Source organism: Poromitra crassiceps (assembly GCF_964638095.1).
Source record: "Poromitra crassiceps genome assembly, chromosome: 20".
In the NCBI taxonomy this organism is placed as follows: domain Eukaryota; kingdom Metazoa; phylum Chordata; class Actinopteri; order Beryciformes; family Melamphaidae; genus Poromitra; species Poromitra crassiceps.
The window spans coordinates 14,497,428-14,521,816 of NC_139637.1; the positions used below are offsets into that span (position 1 = coordinate 14,497,428).

Here is a 24,389-nt window from a genome sequence, read left to right on the forward strand (position 1 = left end):
TAATTTTGCCACTTTAGGAGGGGAGTGTGCGCGGCCATCTTGCCTGCGGGGATTTTGGCAAGTCTAAAACGGAAATACTATTACGAAATGACGTAATGCGGAAGCGTCCATGTGTGGGCAAAGAATAAGGTGAATAGTGAGTAATTGAATGTGGGACCGGGGCCTGGCAGACTGAAGCTGTTCCTGTTTGAAATGTACTCCTCCCCTCCTTCCCCTCCATCTCTCTGTCAGAACGGAGTCTGTTGCTGAGAAGATGCTGACCAACTGGTTTACGTTCCTCCTGTACAAGTTCCTGAAGGTAAGGCCAACAACAAGGCGTGAGCACTGGATTCTCCCTGTATCATTACAGTATAATCATGTGTTTTATACATTATTTGAGACCGAACATTTCAGATAACCCCTGTAAAAAAAAACACACAAGGCCTAACATTCCAGGCGGCTTAGCCGTCAGTAAACACAACTCAACGGTTGCAAACATCGTTATGAATGATGTAAAAAGGCTCCCGGGCTGATATTCTCGTATATTATTCCCCCTCCTGCGTTTGGCTCACTGCGGTTATTAAAAGGTTTGATCCGTCCTCTCACGCGGCTGTACGCGCTCCATCAAAGTCTCCAGGCAGGAAGGAGGCAGGCGTTTTCTTTCATGTCTCCCTGCGCTCTCTGTTCTGCTCAGCCTGCGTGTCCCTGTCCTCCCCGCTGACGTCCTGTAACGTCACGTCCTCACTCTGACTGATCTGCGTTTCACTCTTTGAACTCGTCCTCTTCTCCTCTCTCCCGCTGATCCCTCTTTCATCCCTGTGTCGTTATTTTCACTGTCTGTCTCTCCTCTCGGGCCCGGAGGTCAGGCGGGGGAGTGAGGTGTGTGTGCGTGTGCGTGTGTGTGCGTGTGTGTGCGTGTGCGTGTGTGTGTGTTTGCGCGCAGGGGCGGACTGGGATCATAATTCAGGCCGGGCATTAGATACCAAGCAGGCCAGGCCGATACGGGCCGACGCGCGGCGTTTGAAGCCTGATTTGGGCCGTTTGAAGCCCAATTTGGGCCGAGTCCAATTTTACAATGAGATGCACCCACTTTAACCCTGAAGTGTAATTATTACTTCAGACTAACTAATAAAGTAATAAAACCACTAGTAAACCAGTAGGCGGCGCCTGGCCTGCTGTTCAGTGAGTGGCCTGACTGCAGGCACATTTTTTTTTTTTTTTTTTTTTTGCAGGCCAGGCCACCGGGCATTTGCCCGACGTGCCCGATTATGCAGTCCGCGCGTGTGTGTGCGTGCGTGCGTGTGCGTGCGTGCGTGCGTGTGCGTGCATGTGTGTGTGTGCGTGTGTGTGTGTGTGTGTGTGTATGTGTGCGCGTGTGTGTGCATGCGTGCGTGTGTATGTGTGCGTGTGTGTGTGTGTGTGCGCGTGCGTGCATGTTAGAGGCATTAGAGTCCAGGACCCTCCTCATCCTCCATCGTAGGCTGAAAACTATATCTATATCTATATCTATCTATATGTAAGGGATAATGTATATTGAGGCGGTGATTACGGGGGAAATAATGACCGACAGGTGATGATTGAGCCCGACGCGCAGCGGAGGGCTTAATGATTCACCTGAAGGCCATTATTTCCCAGTAATCACCGCCTCAATATACATTATCCCGCTTAGAACACTGCCTACAACTAAATCATTCAATAATCTGACAAAAATAATTATTCAAATAGATTTTTTAATAGCGTTTTCAACGGCAAAGCGGTTTCATTCGTAATTGGCACACAAGACACCACAGCTGCAACTGGTTGGCCTAATTAGTAGTGTTTGCTGACAAAAAGCTCTTATCAACTGATTAATCCAGGTGTGGCAGAGCAGCGGTCGGTTGTCGAGAAATAATGACCGGTGAATATTGTTGATTGACCAATCAGAATCGAGTATTCGAGAGAGCCGTGTTCTAAATATATATATATATATATATGTGTGTGTGTGTGTGTGTGTGTATATGCGTATATATATATATATATATATATATATATATTGCAAGAATAGAAACAACTGTCCTCTGCCATCTGTGCATGCTTGTTTCACACCGTGTTTCACCCAAACTCTTTGTTGTTCTCTTCTGTAAAGCTGCTAGTTGTCATTATAGGAATCCTCAGTGTTGTAACAGTAATTCACCTTGATCCTTGACTCAAACTATTCAGTGTTGGCTCCTTGAATTGGAGGGAATTGGGCCTGAAAAGTCCTCAAAAAGTAATTGAATGTGATGTTTAAGAAGGTGCTGGAGGTGCCAAGTATCCACACGTATGCGATTGTTTGATTGTAAGAACTTGTGAGCGGTTGCATTCACTGTGCAGCAGCAGGTCCCTCTGGGTACAGTACCTCCACACGCCTCTAAAATGTCAAAGGTCAGCACACAATCACAGTTAGGCCTTAATGAAGCCGGGGGCGGAATCACAGTGAGGCAGATTTCACAGACGAGCTTGCGGTGAAAGGCGAAGGCGCGGCGCCACGACGTGCGCTGGTTGCCGTCTCGTTAGCAGCTGCCCGCCTAATTGGTCCAGATGTTAACGAGATTGGGGGGCGGCATATGGTGGCGGCGGTAGGGAGGGAGGGAGGGAGCGGGGGGCGGCCGGCTGGATAGGTGAGAGGGAGCAGAGGACAGGGGTTCGAGGTGGTGGACAGGGGAAGACAGAGGGGAAAGGTCAAGCAGAATACAAAAGTACTTGATAAGAGAAAAAATGAATACAATTAATATTTGGTCCCAGACGCGAGGTCCCCGCCCGACAGCGACGATATTATAATTATGCCATATGCCATAGAGGTAAGGTCATAAGCTGCTGTATTATGGCCAAGTACATTTCCTCCACAGCGTGGACATATAGTCCACACTAACAACCAATACTTTCTACACTACAATCAATGCTTGAAAGGCTTCCGGTGCCTTGCTTCTGGTGGCATGTTTTTATGATGCAGAATTATTTGCTTCAACCAAGCTGCTAGAAACACACTAAATGTGCATTTCATATTTGCAAGTCAAATCTGCTTGCTTTTGAGGTAGAGCTGTGGCCGGGGAAGCCCCGGTCCCCGGTTCGAGGCTGGCTCCTCCCGGCAAGTGTCCTTCGAGCAAGACACTGAACCCCTACCAGTTAGGGTTTCAGTGTCTTGGAGCAGTTAGGGCCTAACTGCTCCGGACGAGCAGTTAGGGGTTTTTGCATGGCCGTCGGTGTAACTGTGAGTGTGAATGGTTGAATGTGAAGTATTCATTGTAAAGCACTTTCGAAAAGCGCTCAATAAATACAGTCCATTTACCATTCAAACATACATGATTGTACATGGTTGTGTGTGTGTGTGTGTGTGTGTGTGTGTGTGTGTGTGTGTGTGTGTGCGCGTGTGTGTGTGCGTGTGTGTGTGTGTGCGTGTGTGTGTTTGTGTGTGTGTGTGTGTGTGTGTGTGTGTGTGTGTGTGTAAAAGAGAGAGAGGAGATGGAGAGCAGGAAGGTGAAAGAGAAGTGGAGGGAGATATGAAGTGTGTGTGTGTGTGTGTGTGTGTGTGTGTGTGTGTGTAAAAGAGAGAGAGGAGATGGAGAGCAGGAAGGTGAAAGAGAAGTGGAGGGAGATATGAAGTGTGTGTGTGTGTGTGTGTGTGTGTGTGTGTGTGTGTGTGTGCGTGAAAGTGAAAGTGAAAGAGTGTGTGCTAAAGAGAGAGGGAGTAGTTCAGAGTGAGGGAGCGATCCGGCGCTCAGAGGAGAGACTGATAAATGTAGCAGTTTCCCCTATCCTCCTCTGAACCCCATGCATCTCTAACACACACACGGATGCGCGCACACACACACACACACACACTCGCACACACACACACACGGACGCACGCGCACACACACACGGACGCACATACACACACACACACACACACACACGGACGCACATACACACACACGGACGCGCGCGCGCACACACACACACACACACACACACACACACACACACACACACACGTGCCTCCTGAAGCATCACTCGATCCTCTCTCTCTCCTCTATAGTGGATGCTTTCCTTGAGCATAAATGATTGACGAGTAATGACGCTATTGATTGGCAAGTGTGTGTTTTTCAGAACCTCTGTGTCCAATCACATCGTTCCAGAGATGTAATGGGGGGGGGGGACCTCGGTGTCCAATCACATCGTTCCAGAGATGTAATTGGGGGGGGGGGGGGGGGGGGGGTGGGGGGACCTCGGTGTCCAATCACATCGTTCCAGAGATGTAAAGGGTATAGATAGAGAGAGAGAGAGAAGGGGGGAGAGATTTATAGAACTCCGTTGGCAGTGTCGAGTCCTCTAGACGCAGAGCTTTCTCTGTTTCAGAGACGGAAAGGAAGGAAATAAGGAGAGGGAGATATTTACATAGCGTCAGTAGTTGTGTTTCCATTACCCTCAGAAATGCGCAAAATCTAAATATCGCAATAGAAATTGGGTAATGGAAACACGTGAATTTCGAAAAACCTCCCAAATATCGCAAAAAGTTTTTTCGCTCTCATGAGGTGGTTTTTCAGACGTGTCGATATAGCAGTTTATCGCAAAAGTGTAATGGAAACACATTTTTCGCATTTGCACGTCATGTGACCCATATTATCCCTTGGAAAAGGAGCGGAAAATAAGTTTGGTAAGTAAGGTTCGATAGCCGTGTCAAAACCTCCGCAGCAAGTGGAAAACTTTGAAGCAACGCTACCTAGCAGAAAGACGAGTGTTGTGCAAAAGCGTAGCCGGGCAAATTAGATAATGTTTAATGGCAGAAATCGGTCCATGGTGACAGCAGGCTGCCTGTGTGCGCGCATTTGGCACAGCGGCGAGATGAGAGGATGAAAAGCACACACTGGTGCGGTGGTGCTGTCTGAAGTGAATACAGTGACTGTGAGTAGGCTAATACATTGCACACGTTTCAGGTGCAATTATAGAACCAAATCAGCCTTTTCCCCCCTCCATCTCTAAATCGGACCAGTTGTAGGCTATTAGGCTACCTTTTTTCCTCTGCCTGTCGCGCTGACTGCATTCACGCAGCCAGCAACATTTTGCGACTCATTTTCTTTTGAATTGATAATCAGGCTCGTTTATATGCATTGTAACTTCATGTTGGGATTTCCATTGACCATTGGTTGGATTTGAGCATGCAGGGGACGGGATATGGGGCAGATCCCCGTGCGTAATCACTGTGGCAGCTGCTGCAACGGGGAATCACTCAAACGCAACTTCAATGGAAACGCCTACAAGTCGCAATTGTACATTGTCGAAGTTGTAGAAATATCGCAATTCTTTTGCGAAAAACTGTAATGGAAACACAGCTACTGTCTGTCCTTGAAATTTGGCGAAGACACTGAGGAGTTGATATAGTCGGCGGTTACACGAAGACACTGAGGAGTTGATATAGTCGGCGGCTACACGAAGACACTGAGGAGTTGATATAGTCGGCGTTTACACCGAATTTCTGAGGTTCCAAAGATGGGATTTCACGCGATCCCATCTGAAATCCCATCTGAAAATGCCTTCCATGCGTGTCCAGCGTCCGCATGCATTTACCTTTCCCCTCCCTCTCCATCTCTTCCCCTCCCTCTCCATCTCTTTCCCCTCCCTCTCCATCTCTTTGCACTCCTGTGGCTGGATGCTGTCCTCCACACTTGTGTTGGATTCCGATCGCGCGAGCCCGCGCGGGTTTGAAGATCTGATAGCAGCGTGATGCGAGCGTGCACGAGGCGAGTGTGCACGAGGCGAGCGTGCACGAGGCGAGTGTGCACAAGGCGGGCGTGCACGAGGCGAGCGTGCACGAGGCGGGCGTGCACGAGGCGAGCGTGCACAAGGCGGGCGTGCACAAGGCGAGCGTGCACGAGGCGGGCGTGCACGAGGCAGGCGTGCACGAGGCGGGCGTGCACGAGGCGAGCGTGCACACGGCGGTGACTTGGTGCTTCACAGGCATAATGGGATGTAATGAGAAAGTCGTATTGAAAGGACAAGTGTGACTGTAGCCTTCACTCCTCTTTTCAGATCATGTTCATGCTGCACTAGGTGATTATCTAGTGCAGCATGAACGTTATAGCGTAAAGCAGACAGAGACGGGAAGGAAAAGCATGTGTGGGAAAAAATATACATGTCAACACTCCCGATTTTCATGGGAATCCCCCGGTTTTACTCTTTCTCCCGCTCCCGATTTCTCCTGCCGATTCCATAGTGATACAAATCAAATGGGTGTTTCTCAGAAGGTAGCACATCTCGATAGGTTCTTCTGTCTTTCAGGGATGTAGCGGGCTTAAGTTTTAAAGCCAGAGTGACGTTTCTCTGCTATCATATGAAACTAGATGACCAAAGGCATCCGTCGGTACCAATAATGTCAGGCTAGCTTGTCGGGAAGGGGGCTAAACAACGCTCCAAAGTTAGGCACAATTTTGGCCAGGGCAAAACCATTTTGAAAGGGGTGCCTTGACCTCTCACCTGAAGGTATCTGAATGAAAATGGGTTCTATGGGAACCCACAAGTCTCCCCTTTACAGATAGTAAAGTAAAGTAAAGTAAAACTTTACAGATAGGGTAGCGCAAGTATTTTCTTGACAAGGCAGCACAAATGGACAGAACAAGTATGAATCACATCAGTAACAAGTTTCCACAGACCGGACGGATCTCTCCGATCTCTCCCAACTCTCCCACATCACAAGCACCATGTGTTTCTCAATCTGCACTGTTGAGGCTCAAGAGACCACACGTTTCCATTCAAACCAAAAAAATATATAAAAAGGTGGATAAACTAAACTTCACTCGTCCACGAAACTTTACGCAGTATACAGTATGAGACCTAGAACAACTGAAACCAAATCATATCCCTATAATCTATCATTTTATTAATGTCATCATCATCATCATCATCATTATCGCCTCTTACAGAGAGGAACCATGTTCTCCAGTTTTCCCATAGAACCCATTCTCATTCAGATATCTTAAGGGGAGAGGTCAAGGGACCCCTTTGAAAATGGCCAGTTTCTTCCTCACCAAAATGTACACGTAGCCCCCTTCCCGGCTGGCTAGCATGACATGGTTGGTACCAATAGATGCCTTAGCTCTTCGTTTCATATGAATGTATTAGCTTCACTCTACATTGAAAAGAGGACGTCTGTTAGAGATGCGCGGATGAGCTTTTATGCCATCCTAATCCGCGTGTATGCATGAACCGTCCGCCCGCCATAAATCCGCACTAATTATTTCATACTATTTATAGATCCGCGCCCGCCATGCACCCAACGCTATACACGCTATAAAACGCTATAAAAGGTTATAAAAGGAGCGAACTTATGGTTTCTGCTGCCGTTGGTACGATCGCTGCAGTCCAAGACTCCAAATAAGCTTCCATGCTGTATTATGTCCAGTCCACCACTTGCCCTCATGTAGTTTACTCGGCTAAAGCTATAGACGAGTTTCGTGGGCCGTTCCTAGGGCGGCGCCATAGCAGCCTTTCGTGTCCCCGGCTTCCGTTTAAGTCCACATTGCGTCCACAGCAGCGAGCACATCAGAAGGCAGCAGCCGAAATATCCAAACTTTTTTACAACGATCGATAACATCAGCTACACTAACGTTAGCAGACGTTATTAACAATGGGTTATTCTGGAACACATTGTGCAGTGCGTGGCTGTCACAAAACACAGTGCGCGTTTCCATCCACTGCTATTTTGCGAATTATAGAGCTGACAATCACCTCGTGTTTGAGGCTGTCTGAGCTGCTGATCAGCTGCTAGACCCGATATACAGCTCTGTTAAACACATCTAACGTTATTAATTTAAAGTTTCTTGATGATCTACAAGTAGACAAAGGTACCATAACGCCATTTCTGGATTACCAGGTGCGACTCGGCAAACTAACGTTATAATCCCAACCCGATCTCCCTTTTTTTTTTTTTAATAGCAACGTTTATGGACCAACGTTGCTTTGTTACAATTTCGTCTCCGAAATTGTAAAATGGTAATCCACGGAGCAGATAGTAGGTGAATACAATTTCATTCAAGTCTAGAAGTGAGTCGCCTTAAAGTTAATATCCCAGTCTTCTTCTGTTTACCACGGCGGGTATTGTGCTGCGTATTTACCATGATTTGCCGTGTGTAGCCCTATTGTGTGGAGGCTACACACGGCATGTCATGTTTTGCAGTGATCAAGGCAAACTGGGTTGTTTTTGAATGGAGAGACACCTAACGTTAGTCTGGCTGACTGTGACAGAGGAGAGGACAGTAACCTAACGTTAGTCTGACTGACTGTGAGAGCGGAGAGGACTGTAACCTAACGTTAGTCTGACTGTGAGAGAGGAGAGTACTGTCACAGTAACATAACGTTAGTCTGACTGACTGTGACAGAGGAGAGGACAGTAACCTAACGTTAGTCTGACTGACTGTGAGAGAGGAGAGGACTGTAACCTAACGTTAGTCTGACTGTGAGAGAGGAGAGTACTGTCACTGTAACCTAACATCTGACTGACTATGACAGAGGAGAGGACTGTAACCTAACGTTAGTCTGGCTGACGCTTCGGAGCTTTTGAGATAGTTCATCGCGTTGCCGTCCACCGCCATTGATTCCTCAAAATACGCTATAATCCTGCCTGTAGTTACGTTCGGCCATTTACACATATTATCTTCCCATGTGTCCACTGTCAACGGGTGTGGGATAGACACTCTTTCGTTAGATAGGAGACTCGCAGAATGATCCCAAGTTTGCATTTTTTCGGCGGTCGCTATGGCTACTACGGTAGTAGGCTATGTTACGCTTCTCCGTATTCACAAACACCGGAAGCGACAGACACGATCGCGGCCGAGTCCGGAAGCAAACCGGAAGTGCCCAGGAAACTTGTCTATAGCTTTAAGTTTAGTTTACTTGATTGCCTCATTGTATGGGAAAATACAAACGCGTCTTCTCTTCAAACATGTCTTCAGCGGAGACTCCTTTTTGAGGGTGACATCGTTGACCATATATGGTATTTAAAAGGTGTTTATATGCATTACGTGCTGCTCCACTCTACATGTATTTCATTTATTGTATTCATACTGCTCTCTCCCTCTCTCTCTCTCTCTCCCCCATATCTCTCCCTCTCTCTCTCTTTCTGTCTCTCCCCTCTCTCTCCCCCCTCTCTCCTCTCTCTCCCCTCTCCCTCTCTCCTCTCTCTCCCCTCTCTCCCCTCTCCCTCTCTCCTCTCTCCCCCCCTCTCTCCCCTCTCCCTCTCTCCTCTATCTCTCCCCCCTCTCTCTCTCTCTCTTCCTCCCTCTCTCCCCCTCTCTCTCTCACTCCCCCTCTCTCTCTCCCTCTCTCTCTCTCTCTCCCCCTCTCCCTCCACCCCTCCTCCCTCACTAGGAGTGTGCCGGGGAGCCTCTCTTCATGCTGTACTGTGCCATGAAGCAGCAGATGGAGAAGGGACCCATAGATGCCATCACAGGAGAGGCCCGCTACTCGCTGAGCGAGGACAAGCTCATCAGGCAGCAGATCGACTACAAGACACTGGTCAGTCAAGTCCACCCCCACCCCCCCCACCCCCCCGGACTACAAGACACTGGTCAGTCAAGTCCACCCCCCTCCCCTCTCGACTACAAGACACTGGTCAGTCAAGTCCACCCCCACCCCCCCCACCCCCCCGGACTACAAGACACTGGTCAGTCAAGTCCACCCCCCTCCCCTCTCGACTACAAGACACTGGTCAGTCAAGTCCACCCCCCCCCCCCCCCTGGACTATTAGACACTGGTCAGTCAAGTCCACCCCCCTCCCCTCTCGACTACAAGACACTGGTCAGTCAAGTCCACCCCCCCCCCTTGACTACAAGACACTGGTCAGTCAAGTCCACCCCCCTCCCCTCTCGACTACAAGACACTGGTCAGTCAAGTCCACCCCCCCCCTTGACTACAAGACACTGGTCAGTCAAGTCCACCCCCCTCCCCTCTCGACTACAAGACACTGGTCAGTCAAGTCCACCCCCCCCCCCCCCCTCTCGACTACAAGACACTGGTCAGTCAAGTCCACCCCCCCTTGACTACAAGACACTGGTCAGTCAAGTCCACCCCCCCCCCTCTCGACTACAAGACACTGGTCAGTCAAGTCCACCCCCCCCCCCCCCCCCCCGGACTATAAGACACTGGTCAGTCAAGTCCACCCCCCCCCCCCCCCCCCCCGGACTATAAGACACTGGTCAGTCAAGTCCACCCCCCCCCCCCCCGGACTATAAGACACTGGTCAGTCAAGTCCACCCCCCCCCCCCCCCCCCCCTCCCCCCCGGACTATAAGACACTGGTCAGTCAAGTCCACCCCCCCCTCTCGACTACAAGACACTGGATAGTCAAGTCCCCCCCCCCCGACTACAAGACACTGGTCAGTCAAGCCCCCCCCCCCCACAACTACAAGACACTGGTCAGTCAAGTCCACCCCCCCCTGACATTGAACAGGACAACCTTACTGCATACTAACTCAAAATGAAGCGTTTTTACTGTATCAATTTAAAGAATTTCCAAGTTGAAGCCTTCAAATGGCTTCTTTTCTAAAACGTTGGGTGCTGTGAAAACACCTTGTTCCATCATTTCTGACATTGACTCATATTGTGTTCAGGATAAGCCTTGGTTAGCGGCTAACCCAAAAGTCGAATGTAGTCAGTAAGCATGATCTTGCTTACTGTGGTTTGTACTCACCCCACCCCCCAAAAGTCCATTCTGACCTGGTAAAACCCTGCATGCGCTCTGGTCCAAACCAGTTGCTACTTACCACTTTTACATGACGCATCTCTTCCATCTCTTTCCTCTCTGTTCCTCTCTCCGTGTGCCCCGCCCCCCTCTCCTCCTGTCAGACGCTGCACTGTGTGAACCCGGAGAACGAGAACGCCGCGGAGGTGACGGTCAAGTGTCTGAACTGCGACACCATCACCCAGGTCAAAGAGAAGCTGCTGGACGCCGTGTACAAGGGCAGCCCCTACTCACAGAGGCCCAAGGCCGCTGACATGGACCTGGGTAAGGTCACCCGGCGTACCTGCGCACACCTGTTCACAGTGGCCCCTCCCGCTTGTTTCACATAGTAGACTCAATACAACACGCGCAGTGACGCACATGTGCAGTGTACATAAACCTCTCTCCTCCATTTTGTGAAGAATGGCGTCAAGGTCGAATGGCCAGAATCATTCTCCAGGACGAAGACGTCACCACCAAGATAGACAATGACTGGAAAAGACTCAACACATTGGCTCACTACCAGGTGAACTCTCTCTCTCTCTCTCTCTCTCTCTCTCACTCACTCACACACACACACACACACACACACACACACACACTCACTCTCTCTCTCTCTCTCTTTCTCTCTCTCACTCTCTCTCTCTCTCTCTCACACACACACTCACTCTCTCTCTCTCTCTCTCACACGTGTGTGTGTGTGTGTGTGTGTGTGTGTGCATACATGCGTGCGTGTGCATACGTGCATGTGCGCGTGTGCATACGTGCGCATGTGTGTGTGTGTGTGTGTGTGTGTGTGCGCGCGTGTGTGTGTGCAGGTAACGGACGGTTCAGTGATCGCCCTGGTGCCAAAGCAGAACTCTGCCTATAACATCTCCAACTCCTCCACCTTCACCAAGAGCCTCAGTAGATACGGTACGCTGTCATTTCACTGCTCGTTTTATCATTCTGTCTCTCTCCCCCCTTCTGTTTGTCTTTTGTTTATGGCGGCCATGATTGGGCTCCATTCCCTCTCTCCATCTCTCTTATTTCTCTCTGTGAATAGCGATCCTTTTTATCCAGCGCTATCAGCCCGGGCCAAGGCTATTCCACGGCCATTTCCAACCACTCAGTAAACGACAGGCATTAAAATAGACACCTCAATCCCCAGCTGACATACAGAGAGAGAGAGAGAGAGAGAGAGAGAGAGTGAGAGTGGACCCCTGGCAGACAGAGATAGAGAGCGCCCCAGCATCAATGCGGTGTACTTCACTGGCAAAGATTGTCTATTTTGAAGACGAATCACTCGGTCCCACCGTCCAGTCTGCCGAAGTGAGATTCCGGTGGCGTTTGCGGCGCGCCCAGAAATAGGCAGAGCTGAGAGCTGAGTGCTTTGCTTCTTTGCTCCTCCCCAGTGATCAGTTAGATCAGCGTTGGTCCCCAGCAAACTCTAGTTTTACTGCTATTTCACTCACAAGAGGTAAGCAAGGACAATGAGATCATGTGTCTCCTCTACAGTATGGAGAGTTATGCAAGTCGACTACCAACATACAATATCTGAACTAACAAGAACCTCAGATGGGCTGTCAATGTGTAGCACAGTATCTATCTGGAAACCAGTGATTTCTCTAAGAACCAGTAATCCTGCTTAATCGACCTAACCCTAGAACACCAACGTGATTTAAAGTCACACCATCACTAACGTCGGGTGTATTTCACCCGATGCAATTTGCCCCATAAAACATACGGTACTTCTCATCAAAATATCTTAAAGTACAACAATAGCCTACATGGCAAATTGAGGTACTCTTCTTTTATTTTTAAATGTGAAATATCACAAAAAACACACAAAAATGTATTATGGGGGACACTATAAAAAATATGTCAAATTCGTGAAAAATGAGGTAATCGTTACAAACCCCCCCACCCCCCCCAAAAAAAACAGGAGCTCCCAACTTCTCCTTTGGTCCACCTATTCATGGGACTTGTGTGGTGAAAATCACCACACAAGTCACCACAATAACATTAACCCTAACCCGAAGATATTTTACCCTCTATCACTAACGTCCCGAACACGTAGCTGGTAGAAAAAACCATGAACGGGAGCAGGGAAACACACCTACATTCAATGACGTCAGTGAGCATCCTGAAGGTACCCAAGGACCCGCCCACCTCAGACAGCAGCAAGACAATGAAAATCACGTGAATTCAATTGTCCGGGTGAAAATCACCCGACGTTAGTGTTCTATTTTGAATGGTTCTGGTTCCAAGAAGTGAATTTCCCATTAATTTCTCCATTGACATTTCAGAAAATCCTTAGCCTATATTGCGCGTCCGCGTAGTGTAGCGGTAGATTCCCTTCCTACCAACGCGAGGGGTGCAGGTTTGCATGCTCGTGTTACCTCTGGATCGAGGGTGTTTGTCCTAGTCGCTGCACTGGCGCCTCCTCTGGTCGGTCGGCCGGCGCCTGTTTAGGTGGAAGGGGGCTGGTGGGAATAGCGTGATCCTCCCACGTGCTATGTCGTACCGGTGAAGCTCCCGCTGTCGGGTGAAAAGAAGCGGCTGGCTGCGGCGCATGTCTCAGAGGAAGGATGGTGCTAGTCTACGGCTCTCTCCCCAGATCGGCAGAGGTTGGAGCAGCGACCGGAGCAGCAAGGGGGGGAAATTGGCCAAGTACAATTGGGGAGAAAATGGGGGGAAAGTCTGAAAAAACATTAAAAAAAATCCTTCTATAAAGACTTTTAAGCCTGGAACCAAGCCAAACAGCTACAAGATGAATCGTGACCATAAAACATTTGATTGGGAGGAGCAGCAACAGCAACAACAAAAAGAAAAGTGAAAAAAGGCAAAAGTTTTAAATGTATTTATTTTTTCAGTTTTCATTTGTTTTGCTGCTAATCAAATGTTTTATGGTCACGATTCATCTCGTAGCTGGTTGGCTTGGTTCCAGGCTTAAAACTCTTTATATGGACGGTTTTAACTTGACAACAAAAACATTCTAAATTGAACCCCCGCTCACTTCCTGTTGCAGTGTTTGCTATGGACATAAAAGAAAAAAAAACATTCAAGTGCAGGACTGACCATTCCGTGAAAACCGTCTATACAGCTGAGCGGCGAAAACAAAAGTAACGATGTCAAGTGAATATTTCTGCAGTTTGCCGAATGCTGAGAAAAAGGAAGTGCTGTGGGGTTGCGCTCTGGTGAAAACCGTCTATAGGCTAAGGATGAAACGTCAATGGAGAAATTAATGGGAAATTCACTTCCTGGTACCTTAACATACACAAATAGTGTAGTAGCTGTACTGTACCGTACTGTAGCTGCTACCATTACGTATGTCTAATGTTTAATTGTATGTTTAATTAGGTATATGCTATTTGCACCTGTGCAAACAGAACGCCAACTATGTTTAAGTATGTCTAAAGTATGCACATGCCATGTGCAGTGGATATGCCACTGTCTCTGACTTGTCTTATCACTCTACTGCCTTATTGCTTGTTGTGTCTCTTGTTGTTTTTGCACCCATATGCCCTGTTATAATTGTACTATGTTGTAAACGGAGTCCACAGCACACGTGATACTTGTACTACAGAGTGACAATAAAAATCTTGAATCTTGAATCTTAAACACGAACACCATTGAGCTCTATTCATGCAGAATCCCCTTCAAATGGGTTTGAGTAAGAGAGTTATTAACAGCAGGTTAAAGAGCCCTTCATGTTCCACTGCTCACTTTACAACCTACCTTTAATGACTCATTAATAACCTCTAAAAACCTTGTCTCCTCTCTCCTCATCTCTCCTCTCATCTCCTATCTCCTCCTCTCCTTTCATCTCCTCTCTCCTCATCTCCTCCTCTCCTCTCATGTCCTCTCTCCTCATCTCATCTCTCCTCTCTGCTCATCTCATCTCTCCTCTCATCTCCTATCTCCTCCTCTCCTCTCATCTCCTCTCATCTCCTCTCTCCTCCTCTCCTTTCATGTCCTCTCTCCTCCTCTATTCTCCTATCCTCTCTCCTCCTCTCCTCTCATGTCCTCTCTCCTCCTCTCCTCATCTCCTCTCTTCTCCTCTCCTCTCATGTCCTCTCTCCTCCTTTCATCTCCTCTCCTCCTCTCCTTTCATCTCCTATCTCCATCTCTCCTTTCATCTCCTATCTCCTCCTCTCTTCTCTCCTCTCATCTCCTCCTCTCCTCTCTCCTCTCCCGTCCACTCCACTCCTCTCCTATCCTCTCAGGATAAAGGGAATTTGCAATGTACATCTCCCTGTCTTCTCTCCTCCTCATACCTGTACTGTGCCTCCCTAGAGTCCCACTCCTTTGCATCCTTTTTTACACCTCCTTCGCAGCTTCCTTGGCTCTCATTTACTCCCACTGCTCCTATCAGTTCTATATCCCTTTGCTAACAGCAACAGCAGCACAGCAGATACCCCTCCCTCTGTATCTTGCCTCCCTGATTACTTCTCCCCCTCTCCCTCCTCTCCTCCCCCTCTCCCCTCCCCTCCTCCCCCTGTCCCCTCCTCTCCTCTCCCCTCCTCCCCCTCTCCTCCCTCCCCTCCTCTCCTAACGGGAACAGGCGCAGATAGGCATCTCCTTGCTTTGCTCTAATCAACGTTGACACACAGCATGAATAATGAAGCAGGTGTAGATCGGGGGAAGGGGAGGCGGGGTCATGTGAGGCAGAGTTATATAAGGGAGTGGGAGTGGTTAAAGGAAGGGGAGGCGGGGTCATGTGAGGCAGAGTTATATAAGGGAGTGGGAGTGGTTAAAGGAAGGGGAGGCGGGGTCATGTGAGGCAGAGTTATATAAGGGAGTGGGAGTGGTTAAAGGAAGGGGAGGCGGGGTCATGTGAGGCAGAGTTATATAAGGGAGTGGGAGTGGTTAAAGGAAGGGGAGGCGGGGTACGAAATACTTCACACTTAACATTAAAATGGGCTGAACCGCGGCGTGCATAACGAGTGCAGCATTATATCCATATGCAAATTATCGTATGTCATCGTCTGGCGACTTTCTGAGCAGCCAATAGCTGCTTTCCTTGGAAGCGAGTTGGCAACACCGTATAAATCACTACACAGTGGATGAATACATCAGCCGTATTGAATTAGCGACATTTCAGTTTTTAAATATATGAATCTACACGCCATATTATTATAAAAACACAAACACATTTAACACTATAAGGTCAGTCTTTGAATAATGCTATTCGCCTACTACCATTCAACAGTGTCTGCTTAAGTGTCAGCATGGAGCCTACTATCACTCAACATAGTGCCCAGTTATACTAAACGTTAGTTCATAGAGTTTAGAGTTGCTAAACTCAGAAAAGTGGGGTATTTTAGTGGGGTACTATTTTTAGCGGGGTACTATTTATTTCTTTACACCCTTTCTGAGCCATGGACGTTCTGATGAGTGTGTGCATCTCTTGTGTATCTGGGTGCAGAGAGTATGCTGAGGACGGCCAGCAGTCCAGACAGCCTACGCTCCCGAACCCCCATGATCACACCCGACCTGGAGAGCGGCACCAAACTGTGGCATCTGGTGAAGAACCACGACCACTCGGACCAGAGGGAGGGCGACCGAGGCAGCAAGATGGTCTCTGAGATCTACCTGACCAGGCTGCTGGCCACAAAGGTAAGGAGACACGACGGCCGTGTTTACACCCAGAAGTGTATTGTCAGGGTGGACACTTCAAAACAGCATTTAGGTGAGACTTCTCTCTGCTACAGACTTACCCTACCTAACCCAGACCCTAAGGCCTTGGCCACACTAATCCGTCAGAAAATGGACAGAACAGATAGACGGATAGATTTATGTCCGTTGCATGTACAAGTAACCTACTTGTACAGCAGGTGGCGGTAAGCACCTTGAAGGTGTCAGCGACCCACCTATAAACCGAGAGAAGAAGAAAGCTGGCGTCAGCTAGCTGTTAGCTCTGTGCGCTACGTTACTTATGTGGCAATAAAATGCCACCGAATGACCAGATTAGATGGTGAAATCAGACGGTGACACTGACTATCACGTTGTACAACAGCGGGATGGTGTACACAGCATTAATTATAGCCTCCTTCACCGCCTCGGCCGCCATCTTCTTTGAAAAGTTGAAACAAATCTCGGAACGCCTCCTCTCGAGACCTCGACTCTGATTGGCTAAACGGACAGTGACTATCCGACCATCCGACCATCCGATACGTCCATCCAGAAAAAGTTCATCCCTCTTCAACTTTCTGTCCATCAAAACGTATGCAAATTTTCTGGATACGTACGCTTCTGAGTACTCCACGGACAGTCGGACAGCTGTCATTGAAAATGAATGGAAGTGAACAGAGAAATTAACGTACACGGACAGACACCACGGATCAGTGTGGCCAAGGCCTTACCCTAACCCTTACCCTACCTAACCCAGACCCTAACCCTACCTAACCCAGACCCTAACCCTAACCCTTGTATTTCATTTGGCACTAAAATGCATTAACCCATTAATGACCAACGACCACAGTAGCGTTAAGGAAAAGCCCCACTATTTGTTCTCTCTTTCTTTCTGTTAAGCCCAGTTTACACCGACGATTCGCAACGAGACAAGACCGTTGCTAATGGTGTCAGCAGCAGTTTAGCTGGTCAAGTCGCAGCGGCTGTTTGCAAGTAGTTGTAAGCTGTTGCAAGTTTCAAGTAGTTACTCGTATCGTTGCTTGCGACTCATTGGTGTAAACTGGGCTTTAGGGGTAGAAACACAAAATTTGCCGTGGAAACTGTCGACATGTGGCTGTCATGACAAAATATATTTTTTTTTAATTTCACATATTCATCATGCCTTAATAGAGAGCCGCAGGAATGAGTCCGGAAGTATACTTCCGGGTTCTTCAGTGGAAAAGTCTATGGGATTTAACATGGGGGTTTCGCTTAAATGCATAAAATAAGGTCTGTGGTTAACAAAAGTTTCTGGGAACGTGAATCTGGGTTCTGCATGATAATCTTCACAAACGTGAATAACTTAAAGCCCCATTCAGCAACTTTTCCAAGTTTTGCTATTGGAGAAACTGCGCCCTCTGCGTGCAATAGTATCGATAACGATATCGCCGTTCAAACTCAACAAAACACAGCGCCAGAAAGCTCTACTGTATGTACATGTTGTGACATCGGGTACTCACCACGTGATGAAATAATAATCCATAGTTCCGTGAAACATCATTTTCGTAGCAAATCCGAATGGAGTTACTTCCTGGTTTCCAGGAACACAACGCTGCCGCTGTAGAGCGCATGCGCGCATCTTGCCTCGGGACGCTGGCAGCAAACTGCTTAGTCCCAGGGCTGGCCAATGGAGGGCGGTGTGGGATAAATAAAGGCGAGAGTCTCCCCATTACAAGTCAATCTACCATGTCCTATGACTAAAAAGATCTTATATTACAGTAAAACATTTTAGAAAAATTACTAATTGGGACTTTAATAAATGTGCAATAACTATGTTTTTTTTTACGCGATTTTTATAAAACACTTTCAGTCTGTGTCTTGTCCTTATCTCTCCGTGACTGTCGGTCTCTCTATCTGTCTGTGTCTTGTCCTTGTCTCTCCATGACTGTCGGTCTCTCTATCTGTCTACCTGGGCCTTCCAGTCTGTGTCTTGTCCTTGTCTCTCCATGACTGTCGGTCTCTCTGTCTGTCTACCTGGGCCTTCCAGTCTGTGTCTTGTCCTTGTCTCTCCATGACTGTCGGTCTCTCTGTCTGTCTACCTGGGCCTTCCAGTCTGTGTCTTGTCCTTGTCTCTCCGTGGCTGTCGGTCTCTCTGTCTGTCTACCTGGGCCTTCCAGTCTGTGTCTTGTCCTTGTCTCTCCGTGGCTGTCGGTCTCTCTATCTGTCTACCTGGGCCTTCCAGTCTGTGTCTTGTCCTTGTCTCTCCGTGGCTGTCGGTCTCTCTATCTGTCTACCTGGGCCTTCCAGTCTGTGTCTTGTCCTTGTCTCTCCGTGGCTGTCGGTCTCTCTATCTGTCTACCTGGGCCTTTCAGTCTGTGTCTTGACTCTTGTCCTTGTCTCTCCGTGGCTGTCGGTCTCTCTATCTGTCTGTGTCTTGTCCTTGTCTCTCCGTGGCTGTCGGTCTCTCTATCTGTCTGTGTCTTGTCCTTGTCTCTCCGTGGCTGTCGGTCTCTCTATCTGTCTGTGTCTTGTCCTTGTCTCTCCGTGACTGTCGGTCTCTCTATCTGTCTACCTGGGCTTCCAGTCGATGCAGATCTCAGCACTTTGATCCGGGGATCGGGACAGAATTCGCTCCTGTTCCATTCCGCTGACGTCTGACTGCGTCCGATCCACCCAAACATCCCCCCCATTTCCCCTGTACTGTAATTGATTCTGCCAGACGGAGGAATTTGGGGGCGGGGGAAAAAAAAAAAAAGTGTTGCTAGGCAAATTAATTGAGCTACATTTGATGCAATTACGTCGAGGCATTGTGATTGGAGGAATCCTCGAGCCGGAGTTTGTGTTTGTGATTGTTGCCGAGCTCAGCGGTATCGAGGCCCAGGGCTATCACTGTGACTCCCGACGGGGCCATTCACGCTACAAATGTATGCACTTACAGCACTTTCAGGTGCTCGGGATAAAAGTGAGTGGAAATGACACAGCGTTCTATCACGTATAACACTACAGAGCGCTGTTCCTGCACTCTCTCTCTCTCTCTCTCTCTCTCTCTCTGCACTCTCCCTACTCCCTCTCTTCCATGGCAATCTCACAAGATCTCCTTCCCCTCTTCTAAACACAATTTCAAAAAGATGTTCAGCTTACTCCTCGGGTATTTCTTTGAAACCGTAATGCATTTGAATGGGTTTTTTTTTGCAGCCACCCACTCGGCACATAATACAAGACCGTGATAAAACTTCCAATGCGAGTACCTGTATAGAAAAGAGAACTTTCCCATATGAGTACAATAGACCCTTTTCCCAGCAACCGTTTGGAGGTGTTAAAGCAGGAAGTGAAGCAGGTGTAACTAATACCATTACTGATGGTTCCATTCCATTTAGGTGTTCCGGTGCCATTCATGTTATTGTTACACCAGCTGCTTGCTTACACCTTTCTTTCTTTCTTTTCCATATTTTTTTAAGCAGGGGGTTCCTATCTGGAGGAAACCCCCAGGGGAGGAACGGGGAGAACATGCAAACTCCGCACAGAAAGGCACTTTTTGACGAGCCCCACCTGGGCCGTGGGCACTGAGGACATGGGGATGGGGACACACCCTCAACGCCCACAGCGTCCCAGGCGGGAATCGAACCCATGACCTTCACTGCGCCACCGTGCCCCCGTGGTTACACCTGCTTTACCTCCTGCTTTTACCACCTCAAAACGGTTGCTGTGAAAAGGGCCTACGCAGCATGCTTCAAAAAGTCATAGGGGAATCATACGGAAATGACTCAAACTGCTTGTCAGAAGTGGGATTTAAACCTACGCTTCCACGTAGAAACCAGGAACCCCAGTGTCTTAGACCTCTCTCTCTCTCTCTCTCTCTCTCTCTCTCTCTCTCTCTCTCTCTCTCTCTCTCTCTCTCTCTGTCTCTCTCTCTCTCTCTCTCTCTCTCTCTCTCCCCACCCCTCAGGGCACGTTGCAGAAGTTCGTGGACGACCTGTTTGAGACCATCTTCAGCACGGCCCACAGAGGCAGCGCCTTGCCGCTGGCCATCAAGTACATGTTCGACTTCCTGGACGAGCAGGCCGACAAACACTCCATCCACGACTACGACGTACGACACACCTGGAAGAGCAACTGGTAAGAGAGAGAGTGAGAGAGAGAGACGGGGGAAATAGAACCAGAAATGAAATTTAAAGACCCCTTAAAGTCATGTTTTCCATAATAAATACTCTACTTTGAATAATAATTTGTGTCTGCTGGGTTTTCCCCACAAGAAAAAAAAAATTATCTTCTCTAAAATCTACTCCTTAGCATCTACCCCTTCTCCCTCATCAAAAATTCCAGAGTCTATGAATATGCAAATATATTTAATCTCAAAAGTTTTCCTGCTCAACACAAGGATGTCTCCTACTTCACTGTAAAGTCCATTCTCAGTGTACGTGCACTGGAGACGTCGAGTCTCCACATCACACTTTTTAAGTTGAATATTGGACAGGGATTGGATTCCAAACTATTTGTGATGTCACAAATCATGCTCGTAGGCCCGCCCCCTAAAACTGGGATATTCAATGAGCCCAGAGAAACTTTCCACGTTCAGCAGACGACTGTGAAAACAGCCTTCTGGTGTCAGACGTCATTCTACACAGTGAAGCTCAAACATCTAACTGAAGGAACGAGAAGAAACAAGTTTTGATTTATTTATTTTTAAGTTCAAGTTTATTTACTATTTGCATAAAAATTTACATTAAAATGCATTGGAATTCTTATTCACAAGCCACACCTCCAACATGGTATAAAAAAGAGAAACACAAATACAGAGAGCACATGATAAACACTAAAACATGGTAGACATGGATACATTCAGCATGTCGGCACAGTGTGTGGTAAAAAGTATAAAATATGATTTTAAGAAGGCAACCTAATAAAGTGCTGTTATGCCAGAATGGCACGCTTGCATAGTGCAAAATTAAGAAAAAATAAAAGGATAAAATAAAATAAAAAAAGTACAGTAATAGCAGCAGATCTAAAGATAAAATAAAGCAGCAGATTAAAACAAAAAGGTGCAGTTGTGCTATTTATTCATTTAAGAACCTTACTGCCTCTGGGAAGAAGCTGTTCACCAGTCTGCTTGTACGAACCCTGTGTTTAGCCTTCCTGTCTGGGGAGCGCTCCCATCGGAAGCGTCTGCCCAAAGGAAGTCGGGTGATCAGACCATTTCCTGGGTGACTGGGGTCAGCGATTACTTTTCTGGGCTCTTTTGCGGCACCTTTTTATATAGATATCTCTCGCAGAAGGCAGGTCTGCGCCTATGATCTTTTGGGCTGTTCTCACGACTCTGTCGATGTGACAGCGGTCCTCAGCAGAGCAGCTACTGTACCAGACAGTAATGCAGCCTGTGAGGAGACTCTCCACCGTGGATCTATAGAAGTTAATTAAAGTTGTGGTGGAGACACCAGCCTTTTTCAGCCATCTCAGGAAGTAGAGACGTTGTTGTTGTGCCTTCCTGACATTAAAAGAACAATTAAGCGACCACTTAAGGTCTTTGGAGATCTGCATCCCTAAAAACTTAAAACAATCCACAATCTCCACATTTGCACCATTTATGCTAATGGGAGTGTGCAAACAGGCATTTGTCCTAAAATCAACGATGATTTCTTTGGTTTTGGTGACATTTAAATCGAGATTGTTGTCACTGCACCGATCTACCAGGTCTTTAATCTCCTGTCTATAGGCGGATTTAATACAGCGGTTCAGAGTATGCTTTGCAAAGCAATCAAAGGTAAAAAGAAGATACAAAAAAGAACTGAGGATACAACCCTGGGGGGCACCTATGTTTTTTTTAGGGGGTCTTTAAGTATTGCAGTATTAAGAGTATTGATTTGAATGGCTGATGCAAAGCAATTTAAGCTTTTCAACTCCCCCCCCCCCCCTCCCCAGTCTCCCGCTACGGTTCTGGGTGAACGTGATCAAGAACCCCCAGTTTGTGTTCGACATCCATAAGAACAGCATCACGGACGCCTGTCTGTCGGTGGTGGCCCAGACCTTCATGGACTCCTGCTCAACATCAGAACACAAACTAGGGAAGGACTCGCCTTCGAATAAGCTGCTCTACGCTAAAGACATCCCCAACTACAAGAACTGGGTGGAGAGGTAAGAGTTAAAGTCAGGTTAAACCTGGACGAGCTAACATTGACTCAACTCAACTCAGCTGAACTCAACTCAAAAGAAGACCTCCACAAGTAGAAGAATTGAGTGGAGAAGTACAGTTTGAGGTGGACCAGTTTTTCCACTAGAGGGAGATTTAACCTTAAGCAGTACTGACATTAAAGCAAGTGTTCAGTTGAAGCTGCAGCAGCACAGAGCTGGACGGTATGAATGCAAAGCAGCTATGCAATTTATTGAATTGATTTGAAATCAGCATCCTCCTCCAGCCTTATAAATATGGATTACAGTATAAAGTCTCAGCAACACCTGGTCTCTACATGAATTCACTCGTTTGTCCTTTTCTCCAGCACCAACATGATGAAAGTAAACACAGCATAAACGATGCACCATCGATGCTTGCCCCAATTATTGCGTCCCCTTTTGGGGAAGCTGTAGCCTGTAAGTAGCTTTTCTGGGCTGCTCCTTCCCAGGCGCTCGGCTCAGCTTGGCTTGGCTTGGCTTGGCACGAGGGCGTTTGGCAACTGGCTCAGTCCAGAGGCTCCTCTCACAGCGTCTACCGATGCCACTACATCATAAGTAGTATCAGTACATCATAGAAGTATCATAATTATAGGACTGGAGTGCACATGAACAGCCCGACCCAAAGCGCCAAATGTGACGGGGAAAGTTGGGGTTTTCTATGACACCCGGGTTGCCAAGATGTAGCGTTAAAACGGCAGAAAGCACGTCGGTAGAAGTGATCAAGCACATTTTTTTTTTGGGAGAATAATTAAAACATATTAAATTACATGCCCAATTGACCTTTTTCAGTGCAGCCATTTTGTGTCTAAAAGGCAGGGTAAACACATGTGCAAACCAAAACATTAATGAGGGTTTCCAACTTCCAATCCATTTAGGTTGTTCCAGTGCTGGGGCAGTGTTTAGCCTGCCTTTTAGACACAAAATGGCTGCTGTGAAAACGGCGCGTGCATTCTGCCCTTCCATTTGCTGCGGCATGCTCAGAGTAGCTCTGTGCAGCACATACCAAAAAACCTCTTTTGGTACAAGATCCATTTGGTTGTTTTTCGGACCAAAAGCGCAACCGTAAGTCCAAAGGCTTACGAGGATCACTTGAAGGCAGCACGAGATAAGGATATAGGTTAGACTTAATTGGATGGAGTTGAACTCTCTTGACCTTCTCATCTTCCCCCCGTCTCTCTCTCTCTCTGCCTCCTAACCCACGCTCGACCGCAGCCCAGCTTGTAAGCCTTGAGATAGTTGAGATATGGATTCTGCGAAAGTTTGGGTGCAACTCAATATTAGGAAAAGTATTCCTCCTATTTTGTTCACTCGGCGTATCTTCTGTTTATCTTGTTCCGATCGGACTCTTCACCCAATATCTCTCCGAAGCTCCTCGGACGCAGCCGATAGCACTGAGTCAATAATGAGCAGGTTGTGTTTAACCCCCCCCCCCCCTCCCCGCTCTGAGTGGATCAATAAAGGCAAGTCTTCACCCGGGTGCATGTGGGCGGCAGGGGGGCCGGGAGGTTACAGAGAGCGTCCCGTAACTGAAAAGTCGCAGGTTAGATCCCCAGAACAAACTACTTCTTGCTTGGTTTGAAGGTTTCAGATCAGCTGAGATTACACCCATAATGCTACTGAATGATGCAGACCACTTCTGCAGTTGAGCGAGCAGATAAACTGTGAAGTTATTGAGACTTGACTTGATGCATGAAGAGAAGACTTGAGGCTCGACTTGGGTTCTGGTAACTTAGGACTTGGCTCTGACTTGTACTTTAATGACTTGAAAATGTTTCTAAAGTCTTGACTTGAGATCTTGTGTTTGTGTAAATGACTTAGATTTGAAAGTGATGAGATTTGTTCCAGCAGACAACTGAATTTAAATTCTGTTTTCTGAATTTGTGCAGAATAATTGCATTTATTGAAATTGAAACTGATGCTCTGACCAAGTTTGTATGCCA

General features: G+C 47.7%; 1 protein-coding gene across 1 annotated transcript in view; it reads left to right on the forward strand.

Moving 5' to 3' along the window:
• Window positions 1-24,389, forward strand: part of LOC310794808 (plexin-A1-like) — a gene marked incomplete at both ends in the record, with an annotated part of 63,384 nt that overhangs the window by 36,777 nt on the left and 2,218 nt on the right. The window contains 8 exon segments of the mRNA XM_083656860.1: window positions 232-298; window positions 9,340-9,486; window positions 10,815-10,974; window positions 11,112-11,215; window positions 11,508-11,604; window positions 16,100-16,290; window positions 20,231-20,400; window positions 22,201-22,413. Of these exon segments, the coding sequence (XP_083512986.1) occupies window positions 232-298; window positions 9,340-9,486; window positions 10,815-10,974; window positions 11,112-11,215; window positions 11,508-11,604; window positions 16,100-16,290; window positions 20,231-20,400; window positions 22,201-22,413 (1,149 nt within the window).